Source organism: Epinephelus fuscoguttatus, linkage group LG10 (assembly GCF_011397635.1).
Source record: "Epinephelus fuscoguttatus linkage group LG10, E.fuscoguttatus.final_Chr_v1".
NCBI lineage: Eukaryota > Metazoa > Chordata > Actinopteri > Perciformes > Serranidae > Epinephelus > Epinephelus fuscoguttatus.
Genome location: NC_064761.1, coordinates 800,695 through 820,411, shown reverse-complemented (window position 1 = coordinate 820,411; position 19,717 = coordinate 800,695). Strand labels below are relative to the sequence as shown.

The window sequence follows — 19,717 nt, the reverse complement described above, 5'->3', positions numbered from 1 at the left end:
CCAAGGTTTTTTTAATTACTGTCATTCAAGTTTTTTGATGCTTCCAAGATAAAGATGGTGGGTTTTTTTAATGTCAACAAATCCCATGAAAAGACCACAAGCAGCAATGCATGCACTTCCTGTCTATGGCCCATTGGTTTCCACTGTAGATGTAAATCTTAAAAAAAAAAAAAACATCTCACAAATATATAGTTGCAGGTTTAAAAAAGGCTCAGTGATTTCCTTGAACAGCTGCTCACTGTAGTTTTAACAAGCAAAGGAGGAGGAAAGAGTGACTTTGTTGGGGACTATTTTCAGTGGCAGCTTAATCTATTTGTTTTTAAAGTCACATGCATTGAAATTCATGGATCTGGTAGAATTTAAGTCTGCACAAATACCGTGCAGAGCAAGAAGTAATCTACTTCCTTGTACTATACAAAAACTGTTCTTGAAGAGGGAAGGGGGTTATGACTTAAGAGGCAAACTGAATCTGAAATGATGCTGTGTTGGCACCAACCTTAAAAGTATGTGTGCATCTGTTTGTGATGTGCTTTTGTAGAACGGACTATAAGTCTCAGGGCTGCTGTAAAACTGTGCTTACTTGTGGCAACAAAAAAGTGTCTTGGGTGCATCGGTACAATAAACTAGAAAGGACGGCAGAGGAGATACCAACACACCAGTGTAACTGGGCTAGGAAGCCACAAAAAGGCCTACCGGCTGAGATCAATGCAAAAAATGTTGTGTATTTAAGATATCTATGCACAAAAAAAGTCCTCAAAGTGCAAAACAAGCTGTGCCACTGCACTTAGTTTCTGTGGCAGTGATGTAGTTAACCCTAGCTGCAGACAAAGAGATCTGGAAACAAAACTTACTTCAGTGTGAAAGCAGATAGACCCTTCTTCTCAAAACTGAACAGCCTTTAGGCCTGAATGAAACACTTAATTTGTCTTGTTTTTTATAGGCATCTGCATGTACCAGCATGGCCTTGTGGGACATGCTTTGTCATATTTTTTCCTTTCTTTTCTATCATTCTGTGTATTGTTGTGTTGTGTTTGTACATTTGTATATTCTTATTGCTGCTATCATATTAGTGTTTAAGGATGATGTGAATAGTGTAATTCTTGGATGACAGGTCATTGTGATTTGGTAGTCATGCTTCTACATCTCAGAGTTAATCTCACCCAATTAGTGGCACCAGCTGATTGATTTATAACACCTGGTAGGAATCTGTCTGTGTCTATATCTGTTGTGTGAACCACTCATGTCAGTAGCACTGATGAGGACTGAAACATTTGCTGCTGTTGTTTTCTGCACTTTCAGGACCTTTTCTTTGGGCACGGATGTCTTAAATAAACTGACTATTTTTGCATTGATCTCAGACCTTTGATCTAGACCTTTTTGTGGCTGTCTAGCCCAGTTACATTGGTGTGCCGAATCTCCTCTGCCACGGACTAGAGGAAGAAATCAAACAAAGTAAAAATAAAAAAATGATATACAAAAAATAAATTTTGAGAGGTATAGCAATGAATAAGAGAAATGTAAATATCTAATGGAGATATTGATGTTATTAGTTTCCTTTATTATTTTTTGGGTAGTGTTGTTGATTGTGTATGTAAATATGCAGGGCATAAACAGAGAGGTATAATTGTGGGTATGGACGCTGGGGTGGAGATTTAGCTTATGAGATTGACTGTGTATTGATGAGTTCAAATATAACAGGGGCTGGAGAAGACAAGCTGTTTGCTTCTTCCTTCTTTTTGGACATGAAATGTTAATTTATGTTACTTATTGACAAGTCTGTTATATATTTTCACCCTGATTTTGTTTCTTGCTTTTACATAGACATAGTATCTTATTTCATAACTTAACTTAAAGTTTGAAATAAAGCACATTCAATTCTATCAATGTTTGGTGCTCTAGTGAGCATGTGTGGCAGCAGACGGTGTATGCGAGCAGGAGTTAAAAAAGACTACAGTGTTGTATGACATTAGGGAAAACGGATTTATTGTGTTCATCCAACTAAAACCAGACTTTTAAAATTCATGTAAGCATGTTAGTCCGACTGAAATCGTACTAAATCGAATTTCTCAAAGTTGGACTAACACACCCAGATAATGTGATTGGCAGTCGAATTACTCCTGCATGTATACAGTCAATCAGATCAAAACTGGCCTAGGTGCTCCACACATGCTCCACAGTTTCCACCCCAGGCTTTGACCGGAAGTCGAACAGCATTAAATGTGTAACAGAAGAAGAGCCCTATAGCAACATGGTGAAATCTACATCAAGACCATGCATTTTTGGACAGACTAGGAGACACAGTTCATGCTGTGTCAGCTGAAAGAGTTCAACATTTTAAAATACATGGATGGGAGGAAAACACGTAATTGCGATTGTTTGGTCTGTGTTGTAATACATCAACTGGAAAAAGGTCCAATACTAACAAGCTAAAAGGAAGCATATCACCACCTATCGTAGCATAGTTAGACATACTTGGGTCAATAAATCAATTCCCCTCCCGTGCTTGTACACTGGGACTCGGACAGTAGTCCAATTAAATGACCTAGTCAAGCTATAATTGTAGCTCCACGTAACTGTGTATGGAAATGTACGGAGTGTGGCTCATTGATGTGTTTTAATAATTTTTAAACAACAGTGGAGCTCTATGGCACAGATGAAGAAGATACATCAGGCTCAAGATACATAGAAAATACTTTGTAGTTGATACATTCAATATTTGTCTGCACATGACATTTGATGACAATAAGAAAAATATTGTATATCGTCAGACTCAGTTCCTTTCTAACCTGGTAATGAACAGGGTGTGGTAAGGTTAGCTAACGGGCTGCTTTGTAGAATTACAAACCCCCAGGATATTCCTCTCCTCCAACTTCTGACCTGAACCATGAATTACTCAAAACACATCTTCATGCCACTTTTAAGACTTCAATATCAGCAGCAACCTCTGACATCACTGTGTCAAATTTGATTTTTAGCAAAATTGTTTTTCTTTGTTTAGGACAATTTCTGTTGTAGATTCTGCACTATTTTCTACAACTGCTTTAAGCCACTAGTGGTAGTACCAAATAAGACACTGGAGAATTTACACTGCTACATTCAACACAGAGTGGATTTGGAATGGAATGGAGTGGAATACATTTTCATGAAAAGGCTCACAAAAGCCAGATATAGATTTACATAATGCTACACTGGAGTGGACATTCACTTGGACCAGAATGTCTACGTGTTCCCAACAAAGTATCAGGGAAGGTCTGTACCGGAGTGGTAGAGCCAGGAGGGATGTAGAACAGAGGAACTCCATTTTTGGTGCTCTCAGGAATTGTGTAGTTCTCAGGAACTGAATTAAATGACTGGAGGTGCACCAACATCTGATCAGTCTGGTTGATGCTGAAAGGACACACAGCCCATGCAGTAAGGTAACAACACACTCTCTTTCAGATGCATCATCATTACTTAATGTTCTGCATGATGGTGGAATTGCACACAAATTGCACATAGAATTTCTCTTTGCCCGCCAAAAAAGGTGTACCTCTGCAGTGTGTTCCAGAAGCGTCGGATGACAGATGTGCGGTATGGGCTGGTGATGGGTTTCCTCTGGGTGCAGCTGATGTCATGCAGGATGTCGTAGCTTCCCTCCATAGTCACCTCCACTCTAGTGGTTCTTTTGGCAGGGTCCAACGGCCATGAGGCAGCTACCAGGTACTCGATATGCATGTTGTGTTTCCATAACAGCACCAGCTTCACCTCGAGCTGAGTCCCACCTGAAGGAACCAAGACTAAGGTCTTACACTACACCATCCTGTTGAGCTACTTGCTCTCAGAATTTTCAAATATATCAGACTTTAGTGAAGACAGATGTTTACCTTTGGTGAGGCTGATCTCTCTGATGGTATAGCCCTCTCTCAGTCGCACAGACACCACACTGATTAAATGAGCATGGACTTCCTTCTCTGCATGCTTTTTTCTCTACAAAACAGTGAAGTAGTCACTAAGTAGGCCTATTTATTTTCATCCTCATAATCATCATAATCATCATCATCATTACCAAATAAACCTATTTTGCATTCCATTTTACTTGGAAACTAATGTCAACAGTTCAACATTCTATTGCCCTCTCTGTATCAGTTTGGACTCAAACACTTTCAGTGGGCGGGAGTACTCGCCTTGACAGACAAACTCCTTCAGCCAATCAGTTTACAAAACACCGGAGAACATCTTCTTCATCACCAACGGACCCAATTGATAAATCAAGCTTTTGCCAAATCCAGTTGGACAACAAAATCAACTTTTACACCAAGAAATTCTGTGACTGCATACTCCTGCTCTTGTTTAATTGTTGTTATTGCCTCTATTTCTGCAATTACTTCACTAATTAATGTGTTTACTAACATAACAGTTAGTGCTTGTTGCTTCAGGAGCTCATGTGCCAAGTAGGCGGAGTCTGCACATCATTTGGCAGTTATCAAAGCCAGCAAATATGCCAGATTTGCAACTAAATTTTAGCAGCGCAAGCAGCGAATACGTCATCACAATTACATGGCTCATACAAACTCAAACAGGTCAAGGGAGGCCGACACTATTGTTTGTTTCATCAGCTGACAGTTATGTGGTTGCTGTTCTGGCTGACACATTACACTCCACTTAATTAACTTTCCTGGCCCTCGCCATTATGTGTTAAGTAGTGCATGGCACACTGAAATGGCGAGGATCCAATGTTCTGCAAGCTGCTGCCTTCAGTTTACATCATCAACTACAATGCAGTCACTGATTGGCTGTTTACGTTGTCAGTTACGGTGCAAAATCTTGATTGGCCCCAACTGGATTCTTTTATTTCTGGATTTGGGGCTGCAGCAAATCAAGACTGATACAAAGAGCGAAACAGAATGTCATGTCAGCTCATGTCATCACGATGGTCTTACTGGGCTAAAATGTATATAGGTCATATCTGAATTGAAAAACAAAAAAGAACTATATTTTAATTTAAACTGATGGTACGGCTCACTGTTAGGCCAGTTACCGTTTCTGTTGTACATTAATTATATTGGGTTTCAAAACATAAAAATGTACTTTATAAGCAGATGATACACATTTATTTTGCTTCATGATAAATTGTATTCAGTTACATTGGACTGTATTTCTTTTCTACTGTGTTTTATTGGGAAAGAAAACACTGCCTAATTTTCTTGTTTGACTACATTCAAAAATCTATTTCAAATTTAAAGTTCATTTCACATTTCAAATTAGCTTTATAATGAAATGGGCCAATCAATAAACACAGCCTTCTTTGGAACCCACTTCCATTTGCAGAACAGAACTTTTTTGAACAACAAAATTAATTTTCAGAGCACTTTGCATTCATTTTTGTCTGTGTCTGTAAATCCAACACCTGTTGCCTGTATCATTGTTATTGAGTGTGTTTGTAATAACCTTCACACAGACTCAGGATTTAAAAGTTTGCATAGCTGTCTCACCACAGAAGTACTCAGAGTTCAAAGACTCTGGGATGTTAAGGAAGGAGTAGGTTAAGAAGGCCTTGTGGTAGGTATTCATCTCCTGGCTGTTAAGATCCACATCAGGACAGCTGGGCAGATATGATCCAAAGGTGGCTAATGAGATGAACTTCATTAGCTCTACGTTGGGGATGTAGCCAAAGCTGCAGTCATAGGAGTATGCACCGCCAACCTGAAATAAGACAAACACAATTCAAAGAGGAGCAGTCAGAGGCTTGAGAGTAATGTCTACTCCATTCTGGATCACAGAATCCAGAAACAGTTCTTTAAGTTAGAGTTATTGAGTGTGTCACCATATACACACTTATTCAGTTTTATATTCCTTATATTCATATTCCAGATGAAACATTTTCAACAAATGGAGAGCACAGCAACCTGGTTCTCCATATCTTTGCATGCATGATTCAAACACAACCCTAAACATCTCAGCCTTTTGCTGTAATTTTCTGTATTGTCAAAGTTACAGAAGCAGTTGAGAATAAATTCACTCACCCTGAATAAAACCTGTAATACTGTCATGCAAGTACCCCTTTAAAACAACAAAGACAGCTATTGATACTGACAAAACCCACTGAGGCCCGATCACACAGAAAGCTTTTTGGCAGCTGGACGCAGCTTTTTAATACCTGTTTTTAATAAGAATCAAGCTTTTTGCTTGCAGTTTTTGCCTTGCGATATGCCTTGTGTTTCTGCGCTTGAGGCGCCTGGTGTTTTTGCTCGAGCGCTTTGCAACCTGCAAAACGCTTTCTGTGTGATTGGGGCCTAATACACCATAAGCACACAATGAATACCACTGACAACACTGTATCAGGAATATATTTAGCATTCCATTTAAAACTAAATTTAGAGACACTAGACAAAAAACAAAGTCAGAGTTGCAAACAGAGAGATGTTATTGTCTTTACCTGCACAAAGGAGCAGGCAATGGTTCCACTCCTGAGCTGGTTCAACAGGGTTTCACACACAGCAACATCAGGAACACTCGTCACTCCATCTGTGATTATAATGATACCTAGAACACACAAATTGTGACACAGGTATATTCCCAAATTTATTCCCAAATGACAAAAGTACGAGTTGGGCACCAGACAAGAGAATAAACACAATCCAACGCTGTCACTCTGTGAAAAATATTCATTTAAATGGTTGGGGGATTACATATTACTAATATCTGGCCACCCCCACACCCTAGAATCTCTATCGTAAAAATGAATTTACTTCCTCGGATTACCTTTTACTGTAGTATGTTACAAATGCCCCCATTAGCAGGTTATTGAAATAAATTACAGAACCTTGTATCAAAGTTTATATGGAAAGGACAAAAACCAAGGATTAAAACTACAATACTTCAGCGTGATAATAGATCAGGTGGCTTAAATGTCCCAAATTTTGAATTGTATTATTTATCTTTTATGCTTCGTTCATTGGAAAAGTGGTTCGAAGATGAGTTAAAGACCCCTGGGTCCAATTAGAAACATATATCATATCACCATATACTTTTAAAGCTGTTCTTTTTTCAGGTCTATCATATAAGCAATGTAGTACTAAATTTGGACCAATAATAGGACATTCGATTCATACTTGGCAGCATTGTGTAAAGATAGGCCACTGGGAAACAAAGTGGCATGTAGATATCCCAATATTTAATAACACTATTTTACAAATAGGTGGAAAACCCATACAGTTCCCAAAGTGTCAAAACACTGGTATTCATACTCTCTCAGATATCTATAATAATAATGGCCTACGGTCATTTCAAGATCTGAAAGACATTTTTAATTTACCAGGGTCTTCCTTCTTTTTTTATTTACAATTGCGCACAGCCATGCGTACATATGGGGTACCATGGACCCAGCCAGTACCTATTCACCCATTGGATACATATGCCATGGGAATGCCCAGAGGTTAACACCCAAATATCATCAAATCAAATGATTATGGTTAATAAAAACAAAATCTCACACACCAAATGCCCATCACATTAAAAGAAACAAAATTCAAATTCTGAGACAAGCTCTGAAAATTAAATGTCCTTCAAACAAATGAATAAAAGTAGGACTCTTGATCATTTCGATTCAGTGAGTGTCAATGTGCATGTATGCGTGTGGCTGCAGTTGAGCTCAAACCAGTTCAGTTCGGTGAGTGTATGTGTGGGGTAAACTGACTCAAGAGTAAAGTAACGAGGACGAGGGGTAATATAAATTACTTACGAGAGAAGCCTGGAGAGGGCAGTACAGGAAAACTTATCTGATGGCTACCAATGTATCCAGACAGGTTTCACAGGTATTTGAACAAGAGTCCCTCCCTTCTACCTGCTCCAGGTATCAGCACATCTTCAGTAGCTTTGGTGTCCAGAAACATTTACACCATCCAGCTGGTCCTTGTTTTAACTGCTGCTTGCTTTACTTTTCTTTTTTCTGATTTAGTTTTAAAGCAAAGTTGTCCATAAAGTGAAGTAAGCACTTTAATTTCTAGTGTTTTACATTACTCCAGCACTTTAACCCCCAATGTCTCTACATCTACTACTGTCATGTGTCACAACTGATCACAACTACAACAAGATCTATGTGCTGGACTCTGCATTGCTACAGGGTTACACACTATCCACACACCCCATACAGCCCCTTCTCCCCCATCTGCTTGTTACCTGGTTGCATCCAGAAACAAGGCGTAAAGCTTACACATACTTAAGGCACTGGAGGCAAAATGATGTGTGCAATATTTCTATTATGTGTCGCTGGCCGACTCTATAATGCAACGAAAAGACTGTTATGTGTTTTAATGTATCTTATACTGTAATTGCATATTTTACGTGTACTGTATTGATTTTATATTACTTTTTAGGAACTATGCTGATAAACATCTGGCAGGGGGACTACCAATGTAGATCAGCCCCTGGCTGCAATTGGGTGCATCTACATTTTCTTTTTTCTTCTCTTTAAAAGGAATGTTCATTGATGTACACTGTCCCTTCTTAAACAAATAAACTATTAAACTCAAACTAACTTTAAATCATCTTCTCCTTGAGCCCCTCTTACTCCTGTTTTACCCTGCGGAAGAGCTGATGGAAGTGGCTGGGGAGAGGACTGTCTGGGCTTCCTTGCTGAGGCTGCTGCCCCCGCGACCCGGACCCGGATAAGCGGAGGACGACGAGTACGAGTACGAGTACGAGTATCCTAAGGGTAGAAGCTCCTCCTGAGCCTCCCAGCACTGCCTGGTGTATCCAGTACCTTCTGTACTCACCGTACAGCACACCCCTCCTTCCCTCTCAGCAGGGAGAAAAGGCTGTTCAGAGGGTGGGATCTTATGTGATTTTCCTGGCCCTAAATTTGCAGTACCATTTAACCAGGATGATTTTTCTATATGGCAATTTGACAGAGCAGAGGACTCTGGCAAGAGAGGGAGAGGAGGGTTGTGCTTTACGGTGAGTAAGGACCGATGTGATGGTGAAAAAATATGAGGTGCTGTCCAGTTTCTGCTGTAGATCACTGCTATACGCCATTCAGAGGTGAATGCTAAGTGGCGCTGCCTGTGTTCAGGTGGAGTAACCATACGGCCATCTTGCTGAAGTCGGAATGCGTCGACTGTTCATCATTCCACAGCCTGAGACCATGGATTAGCAAAACCATCCTGAAACGTGGACAATTATAAAGCAGCAGCTAAAAATGTGAATTAGCAAAAAAGGACAAATTTAAGAACACAAGTTAAAGGAGCTGATGGGATCACATTTCACTGGAGCTGGACCTTGTATAATTCCATGTAACAAATGATTGATTGGTTGATTGGTTGACTGACTGGTTTACTGGTTGATTGATTGATTGGTTGATCGACTGACTGATATAGAGGAGCTGTTTAGTGAAATTTAAACTTACATATTTTCCACAATTCATTACCTTTCTTTGCTGCTGTTTTTTACAGCATTGTATTAGTGTACATATATATTTTAAAATAACTGTACAATTCTAACATGCCAACAAATAAACAAAGATGCAGTAGCTACCCAGTCAAAAGCCTGGTTTTTAGAGGGATTTGGACTCCTTCAAAGAGCTTGTATGAAAAAAATTTGCGACTCTGCAAGAGAGGAACTCCTAACCTTGTAGACAGAACCTTAATTGAGAAACTAAATGACAGCTCTGAGTAAATACATCAAACCTACCTGCACTGGAGTTTGGGGGCAGCAACTGAAGGGCCAGGATGCCCTGGCGGACCATGCTGACCAGACCCATATCGGCTGACACCATGGAAATCCCTTGCTTCCTGTGAGGCTGATAATCCAGGTTGTTGCTATAGAGGTCTGAGCTTTGGACTGGCTCCACAGACTAAAGGCACAGGAAAAAAAAATACATTACTCTATATCTTCAACACTAAACACAAACAAATACACAAGATTTGCCACACTCTTACACCAACCAGTAAATGGTAGCAGCCACAACAACATGGTAAACTGAGACAGTCTCTCAAGAGCAGTGGTGGGTGAACAGTAATGATACCCAAGTAAAAGTATTCTTAATTCATAATTAAACTGACTCAAGTAGAAGTAAAAGTACTCTTGAGTACTTGAGTAAGAGTCAAGAAGTAGCTCTTAAAAAAGATCTAATAAAAAACTACTCAAGTAGTTCAACTTCATTGGATGCAATTTATTACATTGATATATTTTGATTCAAGCAGGTCCTTAACAGGTAGTAACACATGTGAAGTGCATGTTAAATGTCATTAAAGCGCCAAATCCAGAATGAGACAAATGACAAAATATGTGCTGTAGATGTAGAACTCATGAGGGTCAAGATGTTCACCAGTTTGGGTTGACAAAGTTCTTCCTTGTCATTTGAAAGACAAACAGGGTGCCTCCTCTGAAAGAGTCAGAGTCCTTTCATCTTCTTTTTTTTTTTTTTAAGATTTTTTTTGGGCATTTTTCAGCCTTTAATTGATAGGACAGACGAGCGTGAAAGGGGGAGAGAGAGAGGGAGTGACATGCAGCAAAGGGCCACAGGCTGGAGTCGATATCCGGCCACTGCGGCAACAGCCTTGTACGTGGGGCGCCTGCTCTAACACTAAGCCACCGATGCCCCGTCCTTTCATCTTCTGTGAAGATCTTGAACTGTAGTCAATTGGAGAGGGGTTGGGGATAGAGAAGGGCCACACCTCCGTCCCATCTGCAGTGCTAATAATAGGGCTCAAAAGGGTGACGTAGCGGAGGTGGAAAAACCGCAATGCATTGTGGGCTTTGCGGGAAATTGGGAAGTTGTTTACGTTTCGCAACGCTACGCTTGTGTTCTGTGGTTGTTGTTTTAGCATTTTAAAAGTAACTGTATCGTTTGAAAATGGTGCAGACTTGCTGTGTTATTTTAACTGCCACAATCGTTCTCACGATCGCTATGGGAAGAAGATCAATAGGCTATATAATGTAATATATTTTGATAGCAAAAATAGAACTAGGGACAAATCTAACACAGCTGTGCAGTCAGGACTTTTAATCCTGTTTAAAAAAAAAAAAAAGTACACATCTTGATGTCACTAAAAACATTGTTTCTAAGTTGTCTCCACAGAAGTAAACTTGTCCTAAATTGTGGTTAAGAAGTTAAAGTTAAAAATAAAGATAAACTCCATGTTGTGCCCGACCATGTATGACGATGGAGAGTTAGAGATTTATGGTGTGAAAATGCCCTAATTCTGAAATAAATAACCGAGAAGCCCATCCATATTTACCACATAAATGCAGAGTGGATTTCAGGCTTCAAAATATTCTTTATTTGAAATAAATTGGTGGGCGGCACGGTGGTGTGGTGGTTAGCACTGTTGCCTCACAGCAAGAGGGTTCCCGGTTCGATCCCGGGTGTGGGAGCCCTTCTGTGCGGAGTTTGCATGTTCTCCCCGTGTCAGTGTGGGTTCTCTCCAGGCACTCTGGCTTCCTCCCACAGTCCAAAAACATTCACATTGAGGACTAGGTTAATTGATAACTCTAAATTGTCCGTAGGTGTGAATGTGAGCGTGAGTGGTTGTCTGTCTCTATGTGTCAGCCCTGCAATAGTCTGGCGACCTGTCCAGGGTGTACCCTGCCTCTCGCCCGATGTCAGCTGGGATAGGCTCCAGCCCCCCCGCAACCCTCAAGAGGATGAAGCAGTTAGAAGATGAATGAATGAATGAATAAATTGGTCAGTAGACACCAAGATATGTTAGTCAAACCCTGAGCAAGCCAACAGGCAGCACCACACGGAAGTGGGACACAGTGAGGCTTGTAAAGTTTACATACCTCTGAAATGATGACGGTCTTCTCTTTAAGGTGTAAAATTTGGAAGTCCTGCACCCACCCAAAGTTTGCTTGCCCATGAGCCCTTAAAGATTTGGCATTCCTAAATTCGTCGCCGGTATAATAACTTATACCGTTGACGAGAAAGAGGACAAGCTCAGCTTCAGTCAACGCCGGCAGGGCTTTTAAATCCTGAGTCCAGTCTCCGTGCTCATACGGATCCACTCCACCTATAATCCAGAAAATAGGTGGAGTCCAGTCTCCGTGCTCATACGGATCCACTCCACCTATTTTCTGGATTTTGTCAAGGTACCGAGCCTTTGGAACAGGGTCCAGCTTGTCTCAGTACCCTCCGACACACTTTTCCTTTGTCCGGTCCATTTAAATCTCTTGCTTCACGTCTCTCTCCTGGCGCAACGCTGGTTACACACAATGCATTGCGAAGTAACGTGCCCTTTTGAGCCCTATTGGTAAGGCTGTCTTATCGCTTGCTGTTAGACAATCATCATTGTGCATGTGAGCTTAGCTGAATGTAAAATTATTTAGGCTCAACTTATGAGTAAAAGTAGAGAGGTGTGTAGCCCAGTGTAACAGAGTAGACAGACATACACATATTCTATTACAAATGTAATTAAGTAAGAGCAAAACATATTATGCAAAACAACTACTCTAGAAGTACAATTTATTTAAAAATCATTCAAGTACATGAAACTCAGTTCATGTGGTGTGTCACTGGAGCAAAGATGATTTGTTCATTGGACATGTGAACATGTCCTGTAAGTTCAGCTCTAATGGAAAACAGTGGCTGAGACTGCATGTTCTTTCTTCTATAGAACCAAAGAGAGTCATTTTGCACTCGACTTCCCAGGGTGCTTCATCTATCACACCTCAGTGTGACATCCTGTCCATGGACCAAGCATCAAACATGATTGGCCATTGTGACGTGTGACCCCATGGAAGGTCACTAAGCAACCAAAAGAAGAATGTTACTGCGCTTCTTTCTCTCTTCTCCTCAGACCGCCACAGAGGATGGTCATGGGTGGTAGCTGGACCTGCTAGCCCCTTTACCCACCTTGTCTCACCTTACCTTCCAGCAGGACCTAAAAAACAAAGCTCTCTGATTGGAACGTGGCCTGCACAAGCAGCCACACTGAACTGTTGTGGATGAATTCGTCACCCTCAAACAAAAAATTAGTCTGTGGTGTTGGTAAAAATTCAGTAAAACTTGCTTCCAATAAAACTAAAGACAGTTCAGAGCACTCTGATGAAAAACCAGAAGGCTAATCAGAAGTCCAATGACAGAAGGTTTATTCTTTGTTCAAAGATGACATCCAAATAAACCCATTTGATTTGGTGGTCCAAACCAAGAACTGAACTCAAAAGACTCGGGTACTGACCTTCATACTTGGTCTCTCTCTCTCTTTCTCTTTCTTTTAACCACTCATATGTATAGAACTACTCTTATTTTTTCCTAATTCATATACATCACAACATCACTTGGCTCCTGAAAGACCCCTGGAAAACCCCTCAAACCAGTTGAAACTGGCTGGGCAGGTTGTTTTTCTCAAGTGTCGACCTATGCAGTTTTCGTCTTCCCTTATCTTACCCCCTCCCCTCATGTATCCAGGTCTGAGTTGGTGTGTATGTTGCGGGTGCTTGGACTGGCCCTGGGATATTTGTATTTCCCAGACCGTGCATGTACTATGGTGTCTATTAGCCTGCCAGTGGGCCCTAGTCTCCCAGTGCTCCCTCGTTCTCCTGGCTTGCTTATACTATAGAGTGTGCCAGTAAACCCGGAACTCCGTTAGTGCTTTTAGCACTTCCGGTTCTCTCGTCTAAAAGTCAATACGTTTTTTGAATGGGATTTTGGTAAAATGCCTCAAATAAGGTCTGTGGTTAACAAAAGCTTAAGCTAGTTTCAGGTTTTGTTCTACGACATAAAACACGTCAGTAAATAGCCAACTTGTGAATTTTGAAGCTTTTACATGTCGTAAAAAAGGCGGTTGCTAACAAGTTGCTCAATACGACTACAAACCCTGTCAGGGACATTAAACGTCATCATCCCCGAACAGGCGAGAGTGCTGGCAGTCCGCCATTACAGCTTCTTATTTAGCTTAAACAGTCCGATTTCCCCATTATACAATGTTTTTAGAATAAAGCGGCCGAAATCAGTTGACATCAAGAGTCATGCGACCGTGGAGTAGTCACGTAGTCCATTAAAGCCTAACGTTAGCTTTTTACTTCTGGCGATCGCATTTAAGCTTCAAATGCAGTATGAAAGGTGTTCATATGTGAAGATTATCTCGCTGAAAAAAACCTGTAAGTATCATAAACTTGTGCAGAGCTTATTTTCTGACATAATCCAAAACGCAATGCAAAAATCACATTCACTTTCTCTTCCGGGAACCAGCGTGATGCTGAACTTCCGGGTTTTGACGTCAGCCCTGGCACACTCAATAGGGGCTTCATTCTACTGTTATATTTGGATCTTGCTTGGCATTTTCTTTTAAATTCACACAGTAATGTCATATTGATGATGTAGTAGTGATGTATTGATGACACAGTGGTAACATACTGATTACATATTGATAATGCACTGATAATAAAACTCAACACACAGTGATTATGCTTAGATTTTGGTGCTCTTGATTAGCTTTTAACTCAAATTGATAAGATGATATACATGTACACATATATGCATGCATATATACATACACATACATATATATATATATATGTTTACATATATATACATATATATATATATATATATATATACACATATATATACATATACATATATATACATATATATATATATACATATATATATATATATATATATATATATATATATATATATATTAATTTATTTATTTAGTTATTTATTTAGTTAGATATATTTATTTAGATATATACACCGATCAAAAATATAAACACTTTTGTTGTTTTGTTGTTTTTGTTTTTGCTCCCATTTTTCATGAGCTGAACTCAAAGATCTAAAACATTTTCTATACATACAAAAGACCATTTCCATCAAATAATGTTCACAAATCTGTCTAAATCTGTGTTAGTGAGCACTTCTCCTTTGCCGAGATAATCCATCCCACCTCACAGGTGTGGCAAATCAAGATGCTGATTAGACAGCATGATTATTGCACAGGTGTGCCTTAGGCTGGCAACAATAAAAGGCCACTCTAAAATGTTCAGTTTTATCACACAGCACAATGCCACAGATGTCGCAAGTTTTGAGGGAGCGTGCAATTGGCATGCTGGCTGCAGGAACGTCCACCAGGGCTGTTGCCCGTGAACTGAATATTCATTTCTCTACCATAAGCCGTCTCCAAAGGCATTTCATACAATTTGGCAGTACATCCAACCAGCCTCACAACCGCAGACCACGTGTAACCACACCAGCCCAGGACCTCCACATCCAGCATGTTCACCTCCAAGATCGTCTGAGACCAGCCACCCGGACAGCTGCTGCAACAATAGGTTTGCATAACCAAAGAATTTCGGCACAAACTGTCAGAAACCGTCTCAGGGAAGCTCATCTGCATGCTCGTCGTCCTCATCAGGGTCTCGACCTGACTGCAGTTCATCGTCGTAACCGACTTGAGTGGGCAAATGCTCACATTCGATGGCATCTGGGACGTTGGAGAGGTGTTCTCTTCACGGATGAATCCCAGTTTTCACTGTTCAGGGCAGATGGCAGACAGTGTGTGCGGCATCGTGTGGGTGAGCGGTTTGCTGATGTCAACATTGTGGATCAAGTGGCCCATGGTGGCGGTGGGGTTATGGTATGTGCAGGCGTATGTTATGGACAACGAACACAGGTGCATTTTATTGATGGCATTTTGAATGCACAGAGATACCGTGACAAGATCCTGGGGCCCATTGTTGTGGCATTCATCCACGACCATCACCTCATGTTGCAGCATGATAATGCACGGCCCCATGTTGCAAGGATCTGTACACAATTCCTGGAAGCTGAAAACATCCCAGTTCTTGCATGGCCAGCATACTCACCGAACATGTCACCCATTGAGCATGTTTGGGATGCTCTGGATTGGCGTATACGACAGTGTGTTCCAGTTCCTGCCAATATCCAGCAACTTCACACAGCCATTGAAGAGGAGTGGACCAACATTCCACAGGCCACAATCAACAACCTGATCAACTCTATGCAAAGGAGATGTGTTGCACTGCGTGAGGCAAATGGTGGTCACACCAGATACTGACTGGTTTTCTGACCCCCCCCAGACCTCCCCAATAAAGCAAAACTGCACATTTCAGAGTGGCCTTTTATTGTGGCCAGCCTAAGGCACACCTGTGCAATATTCATGCTGTCTAATCAGCATCTTGATATGCCACACCTGTGAGGTGGGATGGATTATCTCGGCAAAGGAGAAGTGCTCACTAACACAGATTTAGACAGATTTGTGAACAATATTTGAGGGAATGTTTTAGATCTTTGAGTTCAGCTCATGAAAAATGGGAGCAAAAACAAAAGTGTTGCATTTATACTTTTGTTCAGTGTATATTCACACGCACATAATGATTAAACAGCTGTTTAAAACAAAACCTCAACAGAACTTTCCAGTACAAGAAACCAGACAAGTCTACATATTACTTTTCAAAGCAAAGGAGAACAAAGTCAAGTTCGCTCCAAACTTCTAACTCTGCATGGATACCAAGTGACTGGCATGACCGCATCTGGAACCTCCTTCTCTAAACCAGGCTCATCCACAACAGACAACCACCGGCTTAAAAGCAGCATCATAAGGCAACTCTTTCCTTCATTCGTGGACTGGTAACGTAACAACTGGGAATAGAGGTAGTCCAGCAGTACAGGCTATGCAGGAATGTTAACCTTCATGTATGTGTAACATATTGATTTGGTGTTTTACATGCATTATTGTTGTCACCTTTTTTGTCGTTAGGTTATTGGGTAGTTTGCTCCTCCAAAGCTAAGTTGATTTTAGTTTGCTAATCCTTTGCAAAGACAGAGTCTTGCATGCAACTAAACCTACATTTAACTAACCCAGGCACCTAGGACATAGGACTTCCCGTTATGGCGCGATGCTGACAAGCCGCATTAAACTTGGCTCCTCACTAACTTTCTGAAAACTCCTGTTAAAACGACCAAAGGCTCGAGTATATTGGTTTGAACACTTGAAGAGGTTCTGCGGGAGTTAATGCCATCCAAAAAATCCAGACGTAGACAACAATCAGTGAAAACAACGGTGGAAATAAGCATGATGACCACATGTGCTAAAGGAGCAGCAGGAGATGCTAGTGCTGCTACAAATGCTAGTGAAGACGAAGCCGTAGCTGGTGTGCCTACAAACAGCGACATCCTGGGGTGCACATAAGGAAGATATCAACACGCAATCTGCCAATACGATGGAAGCAATAAACAACATTAAAAACGACATACTTTCACACGATGGAAAGGCTGAAAAACAAGATCCAAGACCAAGAAGACCGAGCAAGACACTCTAATCTGAGACTAGTTGGTCTTCCCAAAAAACCAAAGGTCCGAGTATGTGCAGCTTTCTGGAAAATTGGCTACCTAAAGTGCTGAGGGACTCCCTAATCCCTTAACCAGTCATTGAAAGGGCGCACAGGGTGGGCCAGGTAAATCCAAACCGGCCTTCGTCACTCAGATCGATTGTCATGAATCTTCTCAACTATCAAGACTGGGAGAAGGTACTGAGAGCAGCCAGGAACCTGAAAGAAGTGCTGTACGAAAATCATCGAGTTGGCTTCTATCCTGACTTATCAGCTGAGACCCGCCAGCTTCAGCACCTATTTGACAGAGTAAAGGCCCAGTTCCGAGCCTTGAACGTCCACTACGGGATGCTGTACCCGGCCAACCTGGTGATCACCCATGGCGGACAGCACACGGCCTTCAGATCCGCCCCAGACGCCGAGAAATATCTTCATGGTATCCAGTCTTCTTCAGGAGAGTCACCGAGACTCAAGCCCTGACGTTGTCTAAAGTATTCCACATTTACTCTTTTTTCTGCTGCCTTTGACTTTTTTTCTTAATAATCCTCATCTTTAATGCTAAAGGTATGTTGGACTACATACGGGTGATTAATAACGGTGTTTAATATGAGACAGTGCAAGCACTTTTCTTTCTCTCTGTCTCTCTGTCCCTCTTTTTACCTTTGCACACTGCACCTGTGGATCAGTGTTAAATCACCAAATGGACAATTTTATGTGAAAATTTGGCTTTCCACACATCAAGGACTAAATAATTGAAGGCACTATCAATGTAAGGGACAATTGTTAAGATTTAATTAGGAGTGAACTCCTTATTGCTTTTTTATTTATTCTATTGTTATTTTTTCCCTCTTCTTTCAAATATCGGTAAGTTGAGCTCACGGTCTTTTGTTATTTCTTAGCAAGCCTATAAAGGATGTGTTGATGTGCAGAATACGTTGCTCCTCTTAACATGGATCAACCATTCTACATAACGGGATTCTATTACTTTTTGTTTTTTTTACGTGTGCTTCGTTTGGGGAAGTGCATGAGGGAGTTTTTAGTTTAGTTTAATTTAGTTTAGTTTAGTTACTTTATTGTCTCAACATAGAAACCTAAGAAACAGCACCAGATGTCCACAATCCTTCCATCTCGCAACCCTACACACAAACACACACACACACACACACGCCATTTGCACTATTGCACTACTAATATTGCACTCCCCCATTCAATCACTAGGCCTACTTCTACTGCACAAATTAATTCATTGGAGTCCTTTCTACTGGACTTCCCTATACTATCAGTTTTATTGCACAATCCCTTTACAATCTCTCAGTTACACACAGACACACACACGCACACACTATCTTGCATTATTTAACAGTTTGATCGAGGTAGGTATAAAGGACAGTTTGTATCTATTCAACTTACAGTTTGGTACCCTGTACCTTTTGCCTGAGGGCAGCAACTCATATTCGTTGTGAAGGATGTGGTTTGTGTCACTAGCAATTTTGCGGCCTTGCCTCCTCACCATGTCCTCAAAGATCTCCTGGAGAGAGGATGGGGGTGGCATGCCGATAATTTTTCCTGCTTGTCCAATCAAATTCTGGAGTTGAGCTTTCAATTTAACAGGCAAGTTACCAAACTCTGGGATCGAAGATCAACTCTTGTCTTCACTTAACAAGGTTAACAAGGTTAAGTGAAAACAAAAGAGTTGTGCTAAGAGGTTGTGCTCCTCACACCACTTAAAAACATCAGATAATTCTGATCTATAGATTGATATGTCTGAATCCCAGGTCAGTAGACTTAAGAAAGCTGTATCATCAGAATATTTTATGATGTAGTTCCATGAATGCTGGCTTAAACAGTTATTTGTATATAATGTAAACAAAAAGGTGGAACTTACACAGCCTTGTGGGGCCCCTGTACTTATTTCCAAAGTATTAGAGAGAGTTGAATTGACCCTCACCCTTTGCTGTCTCTTAGTGAGAAATGCAGAGTACCATCTAATTGAGTAGAGATTCACATCACATTCTAACAGCTTTCTTAACATGATCTGAGGAAGAATCGTGTTAAATGTGGAGGAAAAATCCATGAACAGGAGCCTCGCATATGCCATGTTATTTTCCAAGTGTTTTAATAAAAAATGGGTTGTTGTGTAAAGAGCGTCATCCGTTCCTCTATCGTTTCTATACGCAAACTAATAGGGATCCAGGAGATGCTGAACCTCGTCCCTCACTTTCCTTACCATTATACGTTCAAATGACTTCATAACTGCCTAAGTAAGCACTACTGGTTGAAAATCACTATTTTCCTGTGGGCAGGGTTTCTTGTGAATTGGAATAATTATCGCTGATGTCCACGGTCTGGGTATTTCTCCTGTGTCGGCTGAGAGCTGATACAGGGGTCTCCAGGCTGGGGTCAGTTCCTCCGCAAATGTTTTGAGCATAAAGGCTGTGATACCGTC

At 40.9% G+C, this 19,717-nt stretch overlaps 1 protein-coding gene across 1 annotated transcript in view; it reads right to left on the bottom strand.

Moving 5' to 3' along the window:
• szt2 (SZT2 subunit of KICSTOR complex) overlaps positions 1-19,717 on the bottom strand; it is a 461,751-nt gene that overhangs the window by 410,623 nt on the left and 31,411 nt on the right. Inside the window, exons 6-11 of the mRNA XM_049588526.1 lie at positions 9,667-9,829; positions 6,416-6,522; positions 5,459-5,682; positions 3,864-3,964; positions 3,530-3,761; positions 3,258-3,387 (exon numbers count right to left, since the gene is read on the bottom strand). Coding sequence (XP_049444483.1) covers positions 3,258-3,387; positions 3,530-3,761; positions 3,864-3,964; positions 5,459-5,682; positions 6,416-6,522; positions 9,667-9,829 — 957 coding nt within the window. The remainder of the gene's footprint in view (positions 1-3,257; positions 3,388-3,529; positions 3,762-3,863; positions 3,965-5,458; positions 5,683-6,415; positions 6,523-9,666; positions 9,830-19,717) is intronic.